Source organism: Rhincodon typus, chromosome 31 (assembly GCF_021869965.1).
Source record: "Rhincodon typus isolate 14 chromosome 31, sRhiTyp1.1, whole genome shotgun sequence".
NCBI classification, from domain to species: Eukaryota; Metazoa; Chordata; class Chondrichthyes; order Orectolobiformes; family Rhincodontidae; genus Rhincodon; species Rhincodon typus.
Window position 1 is genome coordinate 34409945 of NC_063362.1, and position 23077 is coordinate 34433021.

Genomic DNA, 23077 nt, shown 5'->3' on the forward strand with positions numbered 1-23077 from the left:
GTTTCTACTCGCTAATTCAAACCTGAATGTTGTCCAGGTCTTGGTGCATGTGGTAAGGACTGCTTCAGCATCTGAGGAGTTGCAAATAGAACTGAACTGAGCACTACTCATCAAGTATCGTCACGTCTGAAGTCATGGTGAGGCTGCTGAAGATGGTTCGGGCAGTACACTGTCTGAGAAACTCCTGCAACCAAACAATCTTCCTTTGTCAGATTATGACTCCAACCAATGGAGAGTGTTCCCCGATTCCCATTATTTTAGTTTTACCGGGATTATTTAATACTGTATGTGCTTAAATGCTGTTTTGATATCAAGGGCAGTCATTCAGTTCTTGCATGTCCCTGCGCAAGCCAGTATTGTGGCTTGGAGCTGAATGATCCTGGTGGAATTTAAACTGGGTGCTGTTTTTCAGGTTAAGTGTCTCTTAATAGCACAGTCAGCAACACATTGTTATCCTGTCAGTCTTCTAGTGATCAGCAATTAACCTATTGGATTTGACTTGCATTTGTGTCCAGGACTTAGCTGAGTAAGTGGCAGTATTGTAGATGTAAAATAGTAGTTCGACTAGAGTCGTGTTTGCTTCCGGAGTATGTTTACACTGCAGCTGGGATGTTATCAAGGTTCATAAGCTTTTGCTGTTTCTTGACATCGCGTCGAGTGGAGTGAATTGAGTTGTCTAAGGGTTGGCATCTACGACAGTGGAGTCCTTAGCAGGAAGCTGAAATGGATCATCAATTGGTGCTTCTTACTGGAGATAACTGTGAATGCTTCAGTTGTCTTTTGCACTGATATGTTGAGTTTCACTGGCCTTGAACATTGGGCTGGTGTCGTCAAATTGAGTGGTGTCCTTCGTCTAAAGGCAGGCTTTGTTTTTACGAGGACCAAGGGGCCACTCTTAGACTATCATGGATATAACTGTGACAGTTAGTTGAGATCAAAGTTTCCCCTCTCTGGTTCTCTCACTACTTGCCACCAGCAGAGTCTGGCAACTTTGCCTTTCAGAATTTGGACAGAAGTGGTCCTGCCAAGTCACTCGAGGTGACAGGCATTGAAGTCACCCGAAATAATACATTCTGTGCTAACTATCTGCTTTCCACAAGTGGTGTGCAATGTGGAGGAGTAATGAGCAAGGGGAATTTTTGCCCTTATTTGGCTAGAAGCCATGACATTCCATTGAGGATTCCCAAGCCACTCCCTGCCAAACATATACTCTTGTGGCATGACTCCTAATGGGTCTGTCCTGCCAGTGAGCCAAGACTTGGGACGGAGGGGTATCTGAAAATCATCGTCTCAGAATCATACTAAAACCAGGCTGATGCTTGACTAGTTTTGAGGGGATAGCTGTTCCAATTTTGGTGCTGAGGAGATCCTTACAGGGTATCCCTTTGTGGTGTCGAAGTTCAGTACCTAGGTTGATACCAGATAATCAGTTGATATAATTAATGAACTTCTTCAGAGTGGACAAAGTCAGAAGTCTCACAACCACCAGGTTATAGTCCAGGTTTAGTTTAAATCACCAGCTTTCGGAGTGTTGCTCCTGTGTCAAGTGAAGTGACAGTGATTTTTCAGAGTGGTTTGATGGAAATGAGGTAATTTCAGAAGGCATTTTTGTGTGGGCTTCCAGTGATATCTGGCCACACTAAGGGCATTCAGTTTCCTTCTCTGAAAGACATTAGTGAACCAGATGGATTTTTTTAAAAGCAGTCCAATAGTAAATGATTGGAACTGAGGCTAACTTGCTACTTCTAAATGCATTTAATGAACTGAAGTTCCCCAGATGCCATGGTGCCATTTGGATTCATCCATTCAGAGCATTATTCCAGACCAAAAGCATCTTGAATATGCTGGCGTAGCTTCTTCCAGTCACAGTTAGATGTTCTGCTACCATTAGATTGTTGTTGACTACTTCAAGCTCACTACTCATCACTGAAGCTAGTGTGATTAATTCTCCTGTTCCAGAGCATATTGTTCTTAAACTGTCTCAAACACACAGAATTTCCCTGCCTGTGGGATGTGAGCTGTTCTGTTTCTCCAAATCTGTGAAAATGGAAATGTCCAATTATGACCACTTTGTTTTGCAACCAGCTGCTTTTTGTTTCATCTAGTAATTTTTCTGTCACTGCTGTCAAGGGGACAATTTTTAGCAAGGATTAATTTTTTTTCTGTTTCTGTTTCTATTTTGTAATTCTGTGCAGAGTTTTTACAACCTCCCTGCTCGTTCTGAGATGCCGTCTCTTCTATTCTATCTTTTCCAAGTCCCCTGTCTAACCCTATAGCCTTATCTGCCAGGAATGCTATTTTTGTAGCCAAGCCTCCAAGATGTCTCTACTTTGCTCTGTAAACTGGATTAATGCTGTGTTTTATTTCTTGTGTATATGTAGAGCACTCCTGTTTTGACCATAGTCCTTACCTGTGCTGAAGTATTTATCACTTTTGAAATTATTTAGTATTTGCACTTAGCTCTTCACCCCTTTTTTTTTTTTTTTTCTTTTAGACCTCTTGTGATTCAAGCCATGATTTTTACCACCAGAAACTACACTCATTTCATGTTATGTATGCATGTAAAATTGAAGCTCTTGTTACTGGGGTTAGTTTACTGACATGAATAGAGAACTGGCTGGCAGACAGGAAACAGTAGAAATAAATGGGCCATTGAGTGGCAGTAAGTGACCAGTGAGGTACCACAGGGATCAGTGTTAGGACCCCAGCTGTTTTCAATGTATGCTAATGGTTTAGGCGAGGGATCAAAATGTAATTTCTCCAAGTTTGCAGACTGTACAAAAAGCTGGGTGTAAGGGTGAGCTGTGAGATGCTTCAGTGTGATTTGGGCATGTTGAGTGAGTAAGGGAGGAGTGGACAAGTGCATGGCAAATAAAGTATAATGTTTTGTTGGAAAAACAGGAAAATGGATTATCTGAATAGGGATAAATTGGGAAAAGAGGAAGTAGAACAAGACCTGGGTGTTTTGGAACATCATTCATTGGAAGTAAGCGTACGGGTGAAGAAGGCAAATGGTATGTTGACCTTCATACTAAGAGATTTGAGTATGGGGAAGGGATGGCTTGCTGCAATTGTACCGGTCCTTTGTTCAACCACATCTGCAGTATGCTGTACAAGTTGGTCTCTTCTGAGAACCGACGATCTGGCCCAAGGCAGAAGCGCAAGAAAGATTTATCAGATTGATTACATGTCAGTCCTGCCATCCCAGGAAAGTGAGACTGAATCGGTTAGTGCTTCATTCATTGGAGTTTAGAAGAATGGGGAATGTAGTAGAAACCTGTAAAATTTTAATAGGACTAGCCAGAGTAAGTGCAGGGAGGATGTTCCCAACGATCAAGGCACCCAGAACAAGGCGTCACAGTCTAAGGATATGGGATAGGTCATTTAGGACTGGAATGAGGTGAAATGTCTTCATCCAGAGAGTGGGGAGCTCGTAGCATTCTCTGCCATGGAAAGTGGTTGAAGCCAAGCCATTGAATGTTTTCAAGAATGAATTATAATTCTTGATGCCAAAGGATCAAATGAGATAGGACAAAAATGGCAACAGAGTGTTGAGTAGGATGATCAGCCATGATTACATTGAATGATGGAGCGAACTTAAAGGGCTGAATGGCCTACTTCTCCTATTTTCTGTTCATGTAGGAAAATTCATTGAAGCCTGAGTTAGAGGAAGAGAATTGATGAATATTTTTATGAATTACTGGTGCAGAAGTAGCAATATTTCTGTAAGGTGTAGCTCAGGTGTGTAATGCCATCTCTGAACGGGTTGATTAAGAAATGTCTTGGGTAATGAATCGTAAAGTTTGATTGCAAGTCACCATATGGCTGTTACTGAGAATGTATTGTGCTGTGTAGAAAGATTGCCTTTTTAAAACAGGACCTGAAACATGGCAAGTGTATAATTGCTTTCAGTATGGAATTAGCACAATAAAATATTGGTATTCTACTGTTTGTTATAGGGGAACTCTCATTTCAAACAACTTTTTATTTAGGATGTCGAATTAAGTCTCATTAGGAAGGCTGTGCCTGATAGAACGGGCAACAATACAAAAGGAGAGTTGTCAGGCATATTAGCATGATAATCATAGAATCACAGGATTGTTATGGTGCATAATTACATGACCAGCATAATTTTTTTTTCCACATGTAGTATTTGTTGTCCCTACACCAGGAGTGCACTTTAGTTTGACATTGAGCTACAATAAAAGTAATGATCTAAACTGTGCCGGCAAAAAAAGAAGCAAGGGTAATGGCTGTGCTTTCTTTTCTATGTAGAAATAACAACAGAGCAACTTCAATGTGCAGACAGTTGTTTAAACTATATTATCCAGAAGTTGTTAAATGAATTTTGCAGCTAATGTTACTGTTGGGGGAAAAATAGCATTTCACTGTCTACATCATCGAAACATACGGCGACTTTGACATTAAATATTTGTGTCTGGTCAATACGTCTAAACATCACAAAGGTTGAGTCTTGACATTTCAAGTCTAATTTTCCTTTTAATGTAGTAACTTATTACTGGCAGTCAGCTTTTCTGGTACTGAAAAGTAACTTTCAGAGGTGCAGTCTAATTTCTTTAAATCTAACAATTGAACTTAAAATGTACTCTTACATTATCTTCACCCTTTTCTTCTTTTAATCCAATCATTCTTTCCTCCTCTAAGCTGCTTCTGCACCCGATTTCAAATTAAATTTACCCAGTTGAACTTTGTTTCTGTTCAGTCCTTGTGCTGTTTACTCCTTAGTTCTTAAATGTTTCTGGTTCGTACTGATGAACATGGTGACTTACCACACAAAGTATTAAGACGTCTAACTTGCAGCAGCAAAATGGGAACTATCGTATCTCAATTTGTTTCTCATAAATGATAGTTAAACTAAAAAATGTTAACTTTAACATTGATTTTACTCTCAAAAGCAATTCTACATTAGCATGGTATTAAAAAAAAAATCTTGGTCCCATTTGGACTGAATCATTTTTTTTCTTGTTTTATTGTCCTTTATGATATTAAATTATTTATTTATCTCTGTTACTTCCCTATCGGGGGTTAAGTAGGATTATGAACAAAATATGGCATTCATTGGTATAAACTGATCTGTGTGCAAAGTCCAGTATCTAATACTGCTATTTATCTGATTAAAGATAAAGGTCTTTCCATTTAATTAATAGTGAAAGGCTATCAGTGATTAAATAGTTTTTATCTGTTAAACCTCTTGCCTGCACTTGAATTTGGTCTTTAAGAAACAGCTGAAGTGGAGCTTTCCATTTTCTGTCTGGTTAGGATTTAGCTTTAATGATACAGAGTTGACATTGAACATGAGGCTAATATAAGGTATAGTGATGCATTCCAAATCTTTCCCAATTCTGTTACTGTCTGTCATACCTAGCTATTGGCCAACTGCCTGTTCTTTGGCTTACACTTTGCTGTTGCAACAGCAGTCTCTGGAAAACGAAAGATGATAGGTAAACAAATAAGATTATGAGCAAATGCCATGCCATGGGAAATCTACATCACTTCATCTAAATCTAAATTGTTTCCTATCACACTTGTCCACCTTCTTTCTGTTGATGAGATGTATACTGTTGTAAAACTAGTCCTTCAGACCTGTTGAACAATATCATAAATAGTAGCAGTCACTTGGATTGTTTTTTTGCAGTCAGCCTTGGTTGAATGCTTATTTTCCTATTTCTGAATTAGTGAGTCATGTGTTCAAGCATCATTCCAGAGATTTCCTGAAGCAAGCTAGGCTGAAGCTTCATACAACGCTGAAGCTTCATAAACATTTGAAGTGCTGTCTTTAGCTGAATGCTAAATTTGGGCCCTTTTATTGGCTTCTGAGTTGGAAAAATTCAGACACCAGATAATGTGTTTCTGGGTTTATCTGCCAACATTTAGCCCCAATCAATAGCATTAAATCAGAGTCATAGATCTAACCAGCACGTAAACAGACCTTTTAGTCCAACTCATCAGTGCCAACTAGATATGCTAAACTGATCTAGGCCCATTTGTCAGCATTTCGCCCATATCCCTTTTAAACCCTTCCTATTCATGTACCCATCCAGATGCCTTTCAAATATTGTAATTGTACTCCCCTCCACCACTTCCTCTTGGCAGCTTGTTCCATACACACATTAACCTTGGCATGAAGAGATTGCCCCTCAGGTCCCTTTTGTTTTTAAATCTTGCCCCTACTAGTTTTGGACTCCCCTACCCTTGGAAAAAGACCCTGGCTATTCACATTATCTATGCCCCTCGTGATTTTAAAAGCCTCTATAAGGATTGTTAATCTATCCAATTGTTGCTTTATGTGAGCTTGCTGTATGCAAATTACACTACAACATTGATTGCACTTGAAGATTAGCCACAGCATGCATCAGGATATCCTAAAGATCATGAAAGGGGATATCTACATGAAAATTACTTTTTTATTTTATGTTTTTTGCCAAGGATCTGTGTATTACGAGTTTATATATTTGATGCCATTTTATCCAGGTTCCTTAGATATTCCCTGTACCATTTGCCGGTGATGTTTTAATAGTTGCTTTCCAGGAGTTGTACAGGAGCACCTGGGTGATTGTGTTGCCAAAGCTGCTGCTTTTAGTGAAGAAATGCTTGGTTTTCATGATTGATTCCTCCCATGATCAATGAGATCGAGAGATTTCTCTAACAATAATTTTTTTGTATTGTTATTCTCAGCATTTTCAACTCTAATAAAATTAGACATTTCAAGATAAAGTTAAATATTTACATTTACAAAAGTGTGCGTCATGTAATCATTGGTGTATTGTGAAATTTACTTGTTCTGATTTTTAATTAATTTTTTTTAAAAAAGTGCATCAAGGTTATTTAGTTTGATCTGAATTCAAGCGTACATAAACCTTGCAGTGGCACAATGACCAATCTACCTTTTTTATTTGCATGTGGGTGATTCATTAAGGTACATTAGCCGTTAACTTTTTTTTTGCATGGCACCTAAAAAGGGCTGACTTGTACATAGACAGTGTGAGAACTTTTTTAGGCTGCTGCATCACTGTGCAGCTTAAGAGGTCACATTGGTGATGACCTAAAAGATGCACTGTCACAACCATAATTCTGGTGTTATCCAAACACTGCTAATTCAGAGCTGCAGTGAAAACCCAGTTTCTGTAAGTAAACTTGTATCTTCTAGGCAGCTTGCATTCTGACAAGCACTGAGCAGGGCACTATTCCATTGGACTGACTATAACTGCTGTTCATAGAATCCCTACAGTGTGGAAACAGGCCATTTGGCCCAACAAGTCCACACTGACCCTCTGAAGAGCGCCCCATCCCCCTACTCTTTCACTATACATTTCCCATGGTTTACACATCCCTGAACACAGTGTGCAATTTAGCATGGCCAATTCACCTACCCTGCATATCTTTGGACTGTGGGAGGAAACTGGAGCACCCGGCAGAAACCCACACAGACACTGGGAGAACGTGTAAACTCCACACAGACAGACAGTCAGGGTGGAATTGAACCTGGGTCCCTGCAATGAGGCAGTACTAACCACTGAGCCACTGTGCTGCCCTTGAACCTGTTGCAGGTTTAAGCAGCGACACTCACCTCACCTAGTTCTGCACTATTTGAGTTGTGAAAAACAGCACTTCAAGTTAAAACTAATTGTCTAAATAGTTTACTGGCAATATAACAGAAGTGTAGGAAGCAATTGGGAAGGAGATGGAAAAACCCAGCCCTTGTACAATGTGGCAGTGTTTCCCAAGTACAGAATTCTTCCAAAGATCAAAGACGTTGTTCCCAGTTAAACAATCAACAGATGTAATTTCAGATAAGTTATGAATTCATGCAGTTTTATTGTATGTCCTGTAAACCTTGCTGAGTGCCCAAACTCATTAACATTTCAAAGATATGAAAATGGCTAAGAGTGCACTGATTTTTAGATTCTAATTACAGACAATGTCAGCCCTCTTTGTTTTTTTTTGGGGGGTGGGGGGGGGGGGGGGGGTAGGGGAGTGCAGGGAAGAGGGGGAAAAAAAAGTTGTCCTCTTAGTTATTAAGTCAGTTACCAGTTACTAAGACAGTACTCAACAATCTATGATATCCAACCTACAAAGACAAAAAAACTCATTTTCAGAACACTACTCCTGGTACCAGTCTTCATAATCCATTTGTCTAATGCATGCAGAAAAACCCTCCGAGGCAGGATGACCTCTGGTTCTATCACTGTGGTTGAGGATTTAATCATGATCAATTTTTGAAGCTATCCTCTGATAGTTGACAAGGAGTTAACTTTAGGTTAAATGGGTTTTTAATACAAGATGGTATGAACATTTGCAAGTGTCCAGTGGAGTACCCATCATTAAAAAGGACACGCTAAATAAGAGGCAAAACAATTTAGGATTTTCATAACTACAGCCTTCTCAAAACACTTTAAACCCAATAGAAAATATGCTTTGATAGTAGTTGCTGTTGTAATGGTGGCTTGTCTGCAGTGCAGTGTGACACCACAGCATGGGTTCAATTCCTGCACTGATGATGTTACCATGAAAGTCCCTCCTTCTCAACATCTCCCCTCGTCCTGGGTGTGCACTCTCATTAGAGAACAGCCCTATGGTGGCTTTATCTTTATCTTTGTTGTTGTATTGGAGGAAATGTGATAACCAATTATACTCAGCAAGGTCTCTCAAACTATGATCTGTATTTCTGATGTTGATTGAGGAGTAAATCTTGGCCAGGACACACTGGTTAATTCCCCTGCTGTTCTTCGAAATGTTACTATGGGTTCTACCTGAAAGGACCTTTTTGTTTTATGCAAAATATAGCACTTCAAGCAATGCAGAACTTTCTAAGTACTCGACTAGCATGTTATCTTTAATTTTGTGCTCAAATCGGTTAGTTCCATCTTTGTGAAAGAATCAGTTAATATTTCAGATAGTTGAACATTTTCCAGTTTAGATGAAAAGTCAAGATGAGACTGGCTTTCAGCAAGTAAAGAGGCAGAGAACCGGAGAAGGAGGAGAAAGAACCCAAGGGAAGGTCTGAGCTGGGATAGAAGGCAGGAGAGGCAAGTCAATAAAAGGGATAAGTGCATGGTCAAAAGCTGTATTAACTTTGGTCCAAACTGTTCAAAAAATCACAATCGACATAGTTAACTTGGCAACTCTCGGGGTGTCTGTGGAGAGAGAAACAGTTAACATTTTGAGTCCAATCGGTGACTTGTCTCCAGATCTGAAGAGAGATAGAGATGAGATGTGGGAGGGCAAATAGAACAAAAAGGAAGGTTAAGGGTGAGGGTGACTAGAGATCAAAAACACTATGGAACAAAAGACAAAGGGAATACTATTGTTTGTAGGGAAGAAACAAAACATCTGACTCCTGCAACATCCTGCATGTCTTTACCTTACTGTTGATACTACTGATTTAGCTGTCTAAGCCCTCATTTTTGCAATTTGCTCACTCAAATCCCTCCATCCTATTTAAAATGCACTTTGGAGCTACCTATTTAGTCGGCTTCACTACTGGCTCCCACCCACTTTGGCTAATTATCAGTTTATGTCTGATTTATGTCTCTGAAGTGCATGAGTTTCCTTAGTACTTTAAAGGTCCTTTTGAGGTTGCAGACTAGCTCACCAAGCCGGTGTTTGATTGCAAAAGTTTCATCACCCTGCTGGGTAACATCGTTAGTACGCATCCGGTGAAGCGTTGGTATTCTGACCCACTTGTTATTTATATGCCTCGGTTTGCTGGGGTGGTTGGTATTACTTCTGGTTCTGTTTTTCAGTGGTTTGTACATCTGGTCCAGTTCAATGTGTTTGTTGACGGAGTTCCAGTTGGAATGCCAGGCCTCCAGGAATTCCCTGGCATCTCTCTGTTTGTTTGGCTTGTGCTATTCTGGATGTGTTGTCCCAGTCAAATTTTGTGTCCTTCTTTGTCCGTGTGTATTGACACGAGTCACTTTACTGTACATCAGGGACATATCAGAGATGTCCTCAAGACTACTCAGACCCATAGGTATCAGATTAACCCACAAACCAACCACCATCCTGCAACAGCTACTAATGAATGCAAAGGACCCCAAACACACAACCAATAAAACTAATGTGATGTACAACATACCATGCAAAGACTGTGAGAAACATTGCATAGGCCAAACTGGAAGAAAACTGGCAATAAGGCTACACGAATGCTAACTAGCCACCAAGAGACGCGACTAGTTCTCACTGGTCTCAGTACACACGGACAAAGAACGACACTAATGCGACTGGGACAACACATCCATAATAGCACAAGCCAAACAGAGACATGCCAGGGAATTCCTGGATGCCTGGCATTCCAACTGGAGCTCCGTCAACAAACACATTGAACTGGACCCGATTCTACAAACCACTAAAAATCAGAACCGGAAGTAATACCAATCACCCCAGCAAACCAAGGCACGTAAATAACAAGTGGGACGGAACACCAACGCTTCACCAGATGCGCACTGATGACGTTACCTAGCAGGGTGATGAAATGTCTGTAATTAAACACACCGGCTCGGCAAGCTAGTCTACAACCTCATCCATGACCTGAGCTACAAATCTTCTCAAAAACCTTTTTAAAGGTGCTTTCTAAATACATTAGTTTTGCTCAAGTTGTTTTTGTGCTTTTGTGTGTTCTACAAACTGTCCGTTATCTTTCAAGTAACATGATGTCACCGTTGTGTAACTTGCCTTGAATTTCCCTCCGTATGTGCTAAATGATGCTTGTAATCTGACAAAAAAAGTTATTCCTTGTGGTATAAATTACTCATGCAGCCTAACCGTTTCATAAACGAGCTAAACAGTTTGCTAATCGAAAAATTCAAATTAAGTAGAACCCATGAAACCCAAATTTTTAATTTGCATTTTGAGGTAAAATTGAACTATTCTATGCCCAAGCAGAATTCAAGTGATCTAACCAAATATTCGCAAGTTTGAAGTGAGTGAAATTCTTGGTGATCTAAATGGAAATCTGATAGCTATTTGATTCAACGTCTTCTATCCCACCTATATCTTACACAGAAGATGTCAAACAGTGATTCGCAAAAGCATTTTTCAAAATCGTCATTTGTTTAGTCTCTGCTTAATTAGCAATATTTCCCTTTAATTTCAGGTGTAATCAGTGCAGACGGGAGTCTAAGCTGTTATCTCGTTTTTATGAACTGGAGTTAAATATCCAAGGACACAAGCAGCTGACAGATTGCATTGATGAATTTCTGAAGGTATTGTGATCTTTAGTAATGGGAAAACAGGCTCCAGGATACTCATTCTGCAGTTTTCTTTCACCAGGCCCACTACAAGTAATTGTTGAGTCCACCTCAATTTCATTAATTTTGTAGTCTTTTTTTTCCTGAAAAATGCTTACGTTCTTTTATTTGCACTGGCATGGAGAGGTGGGAGACAGTTGGATGGACTTGTCATATCAGTATCTGACAACAAATTCTTAGCCATTTAAATTTTGATGTGCTAACTTGGTACACAAGGGCCCCACAATGCCAGAAGGGGGACTAATTACCATACCGAAGGCATGTCACAATTACTCTAATAGAGATGATGAAGAGGCTCGAGCTGTGGGATTATTGCGAGCTGTACCGAGGGATGAACTACTAACTCTACAAGATGCTTGGCTATTTTAGGAGAATAGGATTACTCCCCTAACTCTGTCCAGCCCCCCTGACTTGTGGGCCCCCATCTTTGAAACTGGTAGTCCAAACTTCTTTACAAGTGTCACATTCCCCAGCCATCTTGATTATTCAAATTCAATTTTGCTCCCTCCTGCCCCTGTCTCCATGAAGAGGAGCTACGGTAAGTTCTTTGAGCATTTACAGCATACCCTGCACATTCTCCATTTAATATGGCTATGTGTGCTTTAATGCTCTTAAAAATTCCTTATGCTTTTTTTAGAACATGACTTCTTTAAGGCTCATTGAAACAGTGTGTAGATGTTTACTAAATTACTAAAAGAGTTCTCATTATCTATTCAGTTTTGAGTCTATTCCTGTAGAAGTAATTGAAAATCTGTGAAGAATTTGGTTGCCTCAGTATTCAATATTGTATATGGAAGAGTGTACATATTAGAAACTAATGAGAGGGAGAATCTTGACCAGGATAAATCTCTAAGAGGAAGATCAAGACTGTAGAGCAGAGTAATAAGTTTTTGATTAGGATTAAGCAGGTTTTGTCAGGAAAAAATATAAGATATAGGAGCAGAGTTAGGCCATCTGGTCCATTGAGTCTGCTTTACCACTTGATCATGGCTGATATGTTTCTTGACCCCATTTTCCTGCCTTCTCTGTGTAACTCTTGATCTCCTCACTTAACAGGAGCCTGTTTATCTCTGTCTTAAATACACTCAAAGACTTGGCCTCCATAGCGTCTGCGGCATTGAGTTCCACTGATTCACCACTCTGGCTGAAGAAATTCTTCTCCATCCCCGTTCTAAGAGGTTCATCCTTTACTCTGAGGCTGTGCCCTTAGGTGTTAGTCTCTCCTACTAGTGGAAACATTTTATCCACGTCCATTATATCCAGACCTCTCCAGTATTCTGTAATTGTTGATGAGATCACCTTCTAAGCTCTATCAAGTACAGACCCAGCGTCCTCATATGACAAGCCTTTCATCCCTGCGATTATTATTGTAAACCGCCTCCAATACCATTACATCCTTCCTTAGATGTGGAGCTCAAAACTGCTTTCAATATTCCAAATTCAGTCTGACCAGGGCCTTATAAAGCATCAGCAGTACATCTCTGCTTTTGTATTCTAGCCCTCTTGAAATGAATGCTAATATTCAAAACGACAGAGCTCAACAAAAGTAATCTGACTTTAAGACCAAGGCCAAATCAACGAAAAAAGAAGTTTTAAATTTATAGAGACTAATATTTTGTGCAGATTTTTAAAAATAAGGTAGTTGAATTTATCGCACAAATAGAGATAATTAATTTTGATCTAAAATCCATTACTGTGATTTTAAAAAAAACTAGCCTGTCTTTAATAGCAAAAGTGGTTACATTAGTGAACTACTAATCCAGAGCGTTGGACTAAGAATTCAGAGATGTGAATTCTAATCCCATCGTGCCAACTGTAGAAATTAAATTCAATTATTTAAATTCAATCTGCAATAAAATTCTGGTATCCATTACAGTTAGCATGTAATGATTTGTTTTAAAAACCCATCCTGTTTTCTAACATCCTTTTCATTGAAGGCAACCTGCTGACCTTATCTGCTCTGGTCTATGAGTAACTTCAGCGTTACAGCTGTGTGATTAACTCTGAAGTGCTTCACAGGATGCTCGTTTGTTGCGTAGGCAAGAACTATAATGTGGTGAAGTAAGGTGATCTTTTTGAAATATATAAAATTCTTGGAGAAGTTTAAATGGACAGATGCTGAGAGGAAGCATCCTTTGGTTCAAGATCCGAAAATAAACGTGCTTCTACCAGGAATAAGGGTTGGCCATGTAAGCGCAGTTGAGATTTTTTTTTTTCACCTGAGTGTTATGAATTGTTGAAATTATCTACTCGAGGGCTTTTGTTATGTATGTTATGGATTGAGGTGGTAGATTTCCAGACCCTTAAGATTGAAGGAGATGGAGAACAGGTAGAAAATGGAGTTGCTGTAGTTAATCAAGATCTTATGAATGGTAAAGCAAGCCTGAAAGGCAATATTTTATTGATCTTGTATTGCATTAATCTTGTTAAGTTTTTTTTTTTATTTGTGCAAGTGCTGTGCATTAATGTTCTTTCATTCCAGTAAGAAGTCACTTTGGACTCAAAACTTTAACTGTTTCTCTCTGCACAGATGATGCCAGACCTGCTGAGTTTCTCCAGTACTTTGTTTTTGCTTCAGCATCCATGGTGCTTTGCTTATCCTCAGCAATTATGTCTTAATGTGTGCGAGGTATATAGGACATGATTTCTAAGTAGCTTCAGGACTGCCAGCCATTCAATTCAGACTTCTGTAGGGTTTTAGGTCAGTGAAACTAATACAGTAGCTTACCTGCAAACCTATGCCCATTCGTTAATATGTTTGTTTCCAACAAAGGAAACATTTGGTATTTTAGGTCAGCTGTGAAAAGGCTTCCCAGGAAAGTTTTTTTTTTTTTTTTTTTTTTCTTCTTCTTCTGCTCAATGTGGAAGGAATTAAATCATAGTATGTAAAACATCTTGCCTGTTTCTTCTTTTGGCAAAATTTGGTTAACCTATAGTTGGTTGCCAGTCTGCATAAATCCACGTGGTAAGCCCTGACCTCTCCTCAGGTTGAATAGAATGGGAAGTGTCATTCCTTATGGTACAATTGTCAATTTCCTAGAACCACTGATAAAAATAATCTGTGTAAGAATTCTGAATCACTAAGTTACACAAAAAGTTCAGAAAGAAAAGAACAGATTAGATATTAGTCTGTAAATATTTGAGTACTCACAGTTATCTCCAACATTTTATAGTTCTATCTCCATCCTGTGTAACTTCCAGCACATCCAAAGTTCCACTCATCCCATGTGACATCCCTGTGCCACTGACGTTTATTGACTCCTAGTCCCTTGATGTTTCATTTAAAATCGAAACATTCATTCTCAAGTCCATCGTAATCTTTCTCCTCCCTGTCCTTGTAATCTTCTTCGTATTTTTGACCACAGCTTTCATGTCATTCAATAAGTAAAAGCTTTTAATGTTCACAACATCTACTTAAGTTTTGTTGTATTGCAAACAAATCTTTGCTATTATTTGTTTGAGTGGAAGCCCAGCTTCTTCTGAACAGTTGAAGCATAGAATCAAATACTGCACCTACTCGAAATCTGAGATGAAAGCAAAAAGTCCTCAGCAAGTTGGTCAGCAGCTGTGATGAGACAAACAAAGTTAATGTTTCCAGTTGCTGTCCTTGCATCAAAACTGGAAAAAGTTAGAACTGTAACAGCTTTTAAGCAAATATAGAGGAAACAAGGAGGAAAATTACAAAAGGCAGGATCTGGAATAGGGTAGAAAGCAGAAGAGGAGAAATGACAAAAGAATGGTGGTGCAAGAATAAGTTGGTGATAGAACAAGTAAAGAAACAAAAGAAAGGAAATGAATGTTGGAAATGCTAGAATCAAAAATGGAATTATCAACTGCTGCCCAAACAAATTACAGGAGTGGTTATGATCTGAAAATATAAAGTCCACGTCGTGCCCAAAAGCTGTAAACTGCCTCAACACAAGATGAGGACGGTTAATGCTGAGTTTTGGTGGAATTGTGTAGGAAACTAAGGGCAGAAAATTCAGAGTGAAACAGAGAATTAAAAGGACAAGCAAAGAGAATGCGGGTTCACGATCATTTCCCCTCAATAATAAGTATACCACTTTGGATACTTGTTACAGGGTGGGAGCGACCTCCCAGAGGAAAGCCACAGCGGCCAGGTCTCTGGCACTGAGCCTGGCTCTGTGGCTCAGAAGGAAAGGGGAGTTAATAGGAGAGTGATAGTGATAGGAGATTCAATGGTTAGGGGAACAGACGAGATTCTGTTGTCTCTGGTGCCAGGGCCAGGGACGTTTCGGATCGAGTCTGCAGGATTCTTAAAGGGGAGGTTGAGCAGCAAGAAGTCGTGGTACACATCGGTGCCAATGACATAACTAGGAAAAGAGATGAGGACCTGAAACGTGAATATAGGGAGTTAGGTTGGAAGCAAAAAGGCAGGATGAACAGACTAGTAATTTCAGGATTACTACCAGTGCCACGGTCTAGTGAGGCTAGGAGTAGAGAGTGAATACAGCTGAACACGTGGTTACAGAGCTGGTGTAGGAAGGAGGGCTTCAGATATGTGGATCATTGGGATGTCTTCTTGGGAAGGTGGGACCTGTACAGGAAGGACGAGTTGCACCTGAACTGGAAGAGCACCAGTGTCCTGGGCAGGAGGTTTGCTAGAGCTTTTCGGGAGGATTTAAATTAGTTTGGCTGTGGGATGGGCAGCAGAACTACGGATGAGAGGATGGGGTAGCTGGTGTGCCGGCAGATACCGCATGCAGAGAGTCTGTAAGGAAGGACAGTTGATTGGGCAAGGTTGCAGTCACTGTGACTGGTTGAAGTGTGTCTATTTTAAGGCAAGAAGTGTCAGGAATAAGGGTGATGAACGTAGAACATGGATCAGTACTTGGAGCTACGATGTTGTGGCCATTACGAAGACTTGGATAACACAGGCAGGAATGGCTCTTGGATGTTCCGAGGTTTAGATGTTTCAAAAGGAATAGGGAGGAAGATAAGAGGTGGGGGAGTGGCATTGCTAATCAATGATGGTATTACCGCTGCAGAAAGGGAGGTTGTCAAGAAGGGTTTGTCTACTGAGTCGGGTGGAAGTCAGAAACAGAAAAGGAACAGTCACGTTAGTGGGAGCTTTCTGTAGACCCCCCAACAGATACAGAGACACTGAGGAACAGATTGGGAGGCAGATTTTGGAAAGGTGCAGAAGTAGTAGGGTTATTGTCATGGGTGACTTCACCTTCCCTAATATATACTGGATCCTCCTAAGTACAAATAGTTTGGATGGAGCAGATTTTTGTGAAGGATTTCTGACTCTATGTAGATAGGCCAAATAGAAGGGAGGCCATATTGGATTTGGTGTTTGGCAATGAACCAGGCCAGGTGTCAGATCTCTCAGTGGGAGAGCATTTAGGTGATAGTGATCACAACTCCCTGACCTTTAATATTGTCATGGAGAGGGATAGGAGTAGACTGTATAGGAAAGTATTTAATTGGAGGAGGGGGAATCACAATGCTATTAGGTAGGAACTGCGGAGCATAAATTGGGAACAGATGTTCTCGGGGAAATGCATGACAGAAATGTGGAGGTTGTTTAGGGAGCACTTGCTACGAGTACTGGATAGGTTTGTCCCACTGAGGCAAGGAAGGGATAGAAAGGTGAAGGAACCTTGGATGAAGAGACATGTGGAACATCCAGTCAAGGGGAAGATGGAAGCTTAAAGGTTGAGAAGCAAGGATCAGACAGGGCTCTGGAGGGTTACAAGGTAGCCAGGAAGGAACTGAAGAGTGGACTTGAGACAGCTAGAAGGGGCATTGAAAAAGCCTTGGCAGATAGGATTAAGGAAAGGCGTTCTATATTTATGTGAGGAACAAGAGGATGGCCAGAGTGAGATTAGGGCCGGTCAGGGATAGTGGAGAGAACTTGTGCCTGGTGTTGGAGGAGGTAGGGGAGGTCCTTAATGAATACTTTGCTTCAGTGCTCACTAGTGAGAGGCACCTTGTAGTTTGTGAGGACAGCTTGAACAGGTTGACGTTAGGAAGGAGGACGTGCTCGAAATTTTGAAAAACATGAGGATAGATAAATCTCCTGGGCCAGATAGGATATACCCAAGGTTATTGTGGGACGCGAGGGAAGAGATTGCTGTGGCTTTGGAGATGATCTATGATCTTTATGTCCTCACTGTCCACTGGAGTAGTGCCAGATGATTGGAAGGTGGAAAATGTTATTCCCTTGTTCAAGGAAGGGAATAGGGATAATCCTGGGAATTACAGACCAGTCAGTCTCTCTTCTGTGGTGGGCAAGTTATTGGAGAGGATTCTGAGAGATAGTATTTATGATTATTTAGAAAAGCATAGTTTGATTAGAAATAGTCAACATGGCTTTGAGAGGGCAGGTCATGTCTCAAGCCTTATTGAATTCTTTGAGGATGTGACAAAACACATTGAAGGTAGAGCAGTGGATATGGTGGATTTTAGCAAGGCATTTGATAAGGTTCCCCATGGTTGCTCATTCAGAAAGTAAGGAGGCATGGGATTCGGAGAAATTTGGCTGTCTGGATACAGAATTGGCCATCCAATAGAAGACAGAGGGTGGCAGTAGACAGAAAGTATTCTGCCTCGAGCTTGGTGACCAGTGGTGTTCCGCAGGGATCTGTTCTGGGACCTCTGCCCTTTGTGATCTTTATAAATGACTTGGATGAGGAATTAGAAGGGGGAGTTAGTAAGTTTGCCAATGACACGAAGATTGGTGGAGTTGTGGATAGTGTGGAGGGCTGTTGTTATTTACAACAGGATGTTGACAGGATGCAGAGCTGGGCAAAGAAGTGGCACATGGAATTCAACCCAGAAAAGTGTGAAGTGATTCATTTTGGAAGGTCGAATTTGAATGCAGAATACAGGGTTAATGGCAGGATTCTTGGCAGTGTGGAGGAACAGGGTGATCTTGGGGTCCACGTCCATAGATCCCTCAAAGTTCCTACCCAAGTTGATAGGGTTGTTAAGATGTATGGTGTGTTTGATTTCATTGGCAGGGGGATTGAGTTTAAGAGCCATGAGGTTATGCTGCAACTCTATAAAACCTTGGTTAGACCACACTTGGAATATTGTGTTCAGTTCTGGTCACCTCATTATAGGAAGGATGTGGAAGCTTTAGAGAGGGTGCAGAGGACATTTACCAGGATGCTGCCTGGACTGGAGGGCATATCTTATGAGGAAAGGTTGAGGGAGCTAGGGCTTTTCTCATTGGAGCGAAGAAGGGTGAGAGGTGACTTGATAGAGGTGTACAAGATGATGAGAGGCATAGATACAGTGGATAGCCAGAGACCTTTTCCCATGGCGAAAATGACTATCACGAAGGGGCATAATTTTAAGGTGATTTGGAGGAAGGTATAGGGGAGATGTCAGAGGTAGGTTCTTTATACAGAGAGTGGTGTGTTCATGGAATGCACTTCCAGCGGTGGTCGTAGAGTCTGATACATTAGGGACATTTAAGCGACTCTTGGATAGGCACGTGGATGATAGTAAAATTAAGGGTATGCAGGTTGGTTTTGATCTTGAAGTAGCTTAATAGGTCGGCACAACATCGTGGGCCGAAGGGCCTGTGCTGTGCTGTACTGTTCTATGTTCCACAATCTCCCACAATAATGTAATGAAAATGATAACGCGTATAACATATTTATTTCTGGGGAAACAGAAACATTCATTTCATGTAAAAACATGTGATTTTGTTCCCTGTCTAGAGTCCTTGACTAATCTTAAACTTTATTTCAGGAAGAAAAGCTGGAAGGGGATAACAGGTACTTTTGTGATGAATGTCAAGACAAACAGAATGCCACTAGAAAAATTAAACTACTCAGCCTTCCAAGAACACTGAATTTACAGCTTTTGAGGTTTGTCTTTGACAGGTCAGTCACATTCAACTTGCATCACCAGCAAACGCTTCTGTTTGTTTACCATGAGATGTGTGTAATGTATGGTATAATTATCTATGCAGTCAGTTTTCAAGCTATGACATGCTGCATAGTTTCAAGGCTAGAGGTGGGACCTATGCATCAAAATTGTCACCTAGAAAAGCTTCTGGTGGATCCTTATAATTTGTGTCAATCTTGGGTAAAACTTAATGTTCCATTTTAGAGATGGATGCGTTTATGTGGTTACTCAGTTCTCCAGGTTTTGTACAACTTTTGAATCAACTGGACTGTAAAAATTGCACCCAGTTGGTTGACCACATCATGGGTTCAGGTGCTGCTGAAGTTTAGAAGAAGTTCCTTCCTTGCATTGCATGTGATACCTAAAACTAACTGACTGACTCATTTTCCCATTTTTCTGCTCCTTCTTTAGAGTCAAACAGCATAGATACAGACCCTTCAGTCCAACTGGCCTGCGCCAACCATATATCCCAATCTGACCTCCTCCCATTTACCAGCATTTGGCCCATAGCCCTCTAAACTATTCATATACCCATCCAGATGCCTGCTAAATGTTGTAATTGTACCTGTCTTCGCCACTTCGTCTGGCAGCTCGTTCCGTACATGCATCGCTGTTTGCATTGTAAAAGTTACACCTGAGGTCCTTTTTTTTTTAAATCTATCTCCTCTTGCCTATGTCCTCTAGTTTTGGACTCCCCCACCCTAGGAAAAAGGCTTTGGCTATTAACCCTGTCCATGCCCCTTATGACTTTATAAACTCCTATAAGTTCACCCCTCACTCTTTGGGGAGGAAAAGCCCCGTTCTATTCAGCTTTCCCTATAACTCAAACGCTTCAGTATCGGCAACATCCTTAAATCTTTTCTGAACCCTCTCCAGTTTATCAAAATCCTTTTATAAAGAAGAGCAACCAGAATTGCACACAGTATTCCAAAAGTGGTCCACATGATGTCCCAACTCCTCTACTCCTTGCTGTTACTAATGAAGACAAACGTGTCAAATGCCACCTTCACCACTCTGTCTACCACTCTCCTTTCAAGGAATTATGCACCTACACCCCTGGGTTTCTTTTTCTTGGCAACACTCCCCAGGGCTCTACCATTTAACTGTATTTAACTGTACCATTTAACTGGTTTGCCTTACCAAAATACAACACCTCAGATTTATCTAAATTAAACTCCATCAGCCACTTCTCGGCCTATTGGCCCACCTGATCAAGATTTTGTTTTCTTCATTGTCCACTACACCACCAATTTTGGTGTCATCTGCAAACTTACTAACGATGCCTCCTATAGTCACATTCAAATTGTTTACATAAATGACGAAAAGAGGTGGACCCAGCACCAATCCCTGTGGCACACCGCTGGACACAGGCCTCCTGTTTGAACAACAACCTTCTACCACCATCCTGTCTCCTCTCTTCAAGCCAATTTAGTATCCAATTGGCTAGTTCCGCCTGGATCCCATGTGATCTAACCTTACTAACTAGTCTACCATGCAGAACCTTATGGAACGCTTTGCTGAAATCCATACAGACCACGTCCACTGCTCTGCCTTCTTCAATCTTCTTTGTCGCCTCTTCAAAAAACTCAATCATTAATGAAACAGTATTTCCAATGCACGGAACTATTGTTGAAGTTCTGTGTCAGAGATTGGATTTTTTTTTTCGCCCTTCATTACTTTGTTCTAGTGATAATACTTCACCTTTAACTGTTCCACCACATTGAGTGTGAGAAATTATTGTGCCTGGTCCTGCCACAGATGATGGTCAGGCGTGAGATTTTGTTACTAGAAAGCACCTTTCAGGAACAGGTGTTCGGCTGTTATTTTAAATCAGCTGTCTTGCTTATGGACAATGAAGCTAAAAGTGCTTTCAGAGGCCACTTCAGAAGTCCAGACAGAGATCAACAAATCAGTAATTGAATTTGGGTTTGTCAGTCTATACAACTTCTGTATGTGCTGTCTTGATTAAAGAATGCTTACTCCACTTGCAAATATCCTGTAAATAAGAGAGGAGATTTTCTCAAGTCAGATTTAGCTGAGAAGTAGAATAGGTGGTGCTGAATATCTGGTATTAGCTTTGTTTATGTTCTTTGCTTATGATGCTGGCACTTTTAACAAGTATTTGTCGCCTTTTACTATCTTTTCAAAAAAAAAACTTGAGTAACACTGTATGCTTTGGCATTTTTTTCAACGTTCAAATAAAAATGATCCATCATCCAAGTTACTGTATTGTTAATTTTTCTTTCCAGTACTTTATTTTTCTTTACTGATTTTTAGAAGTTTTGAGACATCCAGTCAGTAACAATACAACATTACTCAATCCTGCTATTTATTCATCGTTAGTATTACATCTGAGTATTTTTAACATAGTTTACAGCAGTTAATTTTACTGATGCAGAACTGACAAAAGTGCAACTTCTTTTGAACAGTTTTGAGAAAGAATTGTGGTCCTCTGATTTTCAAAGCGTAGTATCATGATTTGTATTATGCTACATTGCTTTTAATGTTTATTTTGATTCATGAACCTATTTTACTTGCTGTATTAACTGCATGATTATGCTAACATCTTGGAGCAGGTTTGCATTTCGATGTGGCACTTTTTTCAAGTTTAAATCATTTCCTCCATCTAGATTGGAAACTTGTTTTGAGTTTGCTAGTGATCCACTTTGGTGGCTGGTCAGTGGCAGCCAGTACATCTGCCTCTAGTAAGCCACATCTTTGAGCCTTTTGTCTCCAAAGACGGCTTGATGTGACTACTTACAGAATTTCAAAATCTAATGTGACAGAATGAAAATATGTAGCCCAGTCTACTAGTGAAAGAACTATTCAGTTAGTACCTCTACTCCCCAGGCCCTGCCAAATTCCCCATTCAACTATGTCCAGTGCTCTTCTAAGTTACTGCTGGACTTGCTTTCTTCAGCTTTTTGGTTTAAAACTCTAAATTATGGCATTTTTGAAATTCAAATTTTGTGAATTTGTGATGTTAATTTTTAGATTTTATGTATTTTTTTGAAAATAAGTACAATAACTTGGATAGTACTGTAGTTTTTAGCCTTTAATTAGACATCACAGGATGGAAATTTGTCTTGGATCATGATGCTTCACTGGCTCTAGTGAATTGGCCACCCATTTATTTCCATTGCTTGATGTTTAATTCCATCACTGCAAAAGAATCGAAGATCTGATGCATTGTTTAATATGCAGACAATCTGATACAACCTGTTTTGTGCAAGGGCAGAGATGAATTTCCATCCCTAAATATTTGCTGTCAAAATTTGTTAAACTATCTCATTTTACTTCTGCAGGCAAACTGGTCATAAGAAAAAGCTAAACTCTTACATCAGCTTTCCTGAAGTTTTAGACCTAACTACATACCTTGATAGAAAAGGTAAGGAATAATTTTGTGTAAATACTTTCAATCATGATGTTGGATATCAATTATTTATGGAATTGTGTTTTTCTCCCTTGCTATGAGGACTCCGTACAAGTTAATCTGTTTTGTGGAAAATTAAAATTTGCTTTTACTGACAAGCCCATTAATATGCTTATTAGCTGGCACCTAGTTAATGAAAAAAATTCTCCAAGACTGATTTAGCCCTCACATGTTTTGCATAGTTTGTACAAGAGCTAAAGTGAATTTCTGTCCAGGTCATTTCAAAGGATATCAAAGACAAAAATATCCTTAAATACAAACGTGAAACTGCTAAATGATCAGAAATTACCACCATTTAAAATGTCCCAAAAGCAAAAGCAGTGAGGATGTTTGAGATTAAGTAAAAGCGATGTTAGAAGATGATACTAGAGATTTTAGAAGACTGAAATGGAACTTATTTAAAGGCATATTTATAATAAATTATGTATTTTTGAGATCATCTTAAACTGCTAAAGGGCAGGGAGATTGCTGGTTGTATAAGAAATCA

At 40.0% G+C, this 23077-nt stretch overlaps 1 protein-coding gene across 3 annotated transcripts in view; it reads left to right on the forward strand.

Moving 5' to 3' along the window:
- Positions 1–23077, forward strand: part of usp48 (ubiquitin specific peptidase 48) — a 133731-nt gene that overhangs the window by 20132 nt on the left and 90522 nt on the right. For all 3 annotated transcript variants that reach the window (XR_007265298.1, XM_048615087.1, XM_048615086.1), the window contains exons 6-8: positions 11117–11225; positions 18999–19132; positions 22463–22545. Coding sequence is in view for 2 of the 3 variants with exons in the window: in XM_048615087.1 (XP_048471044.1) it covers positions 11117–11225; positions 18999–19132; positions 22463–22545 (326 nt within the window). In the remaining variant the exon portion in view is untranslated. The remainder of the gene's footprint in view (positions 1–11116; positions 11226–18998; positions 19133–22462; positions 22546–23077) is intronic.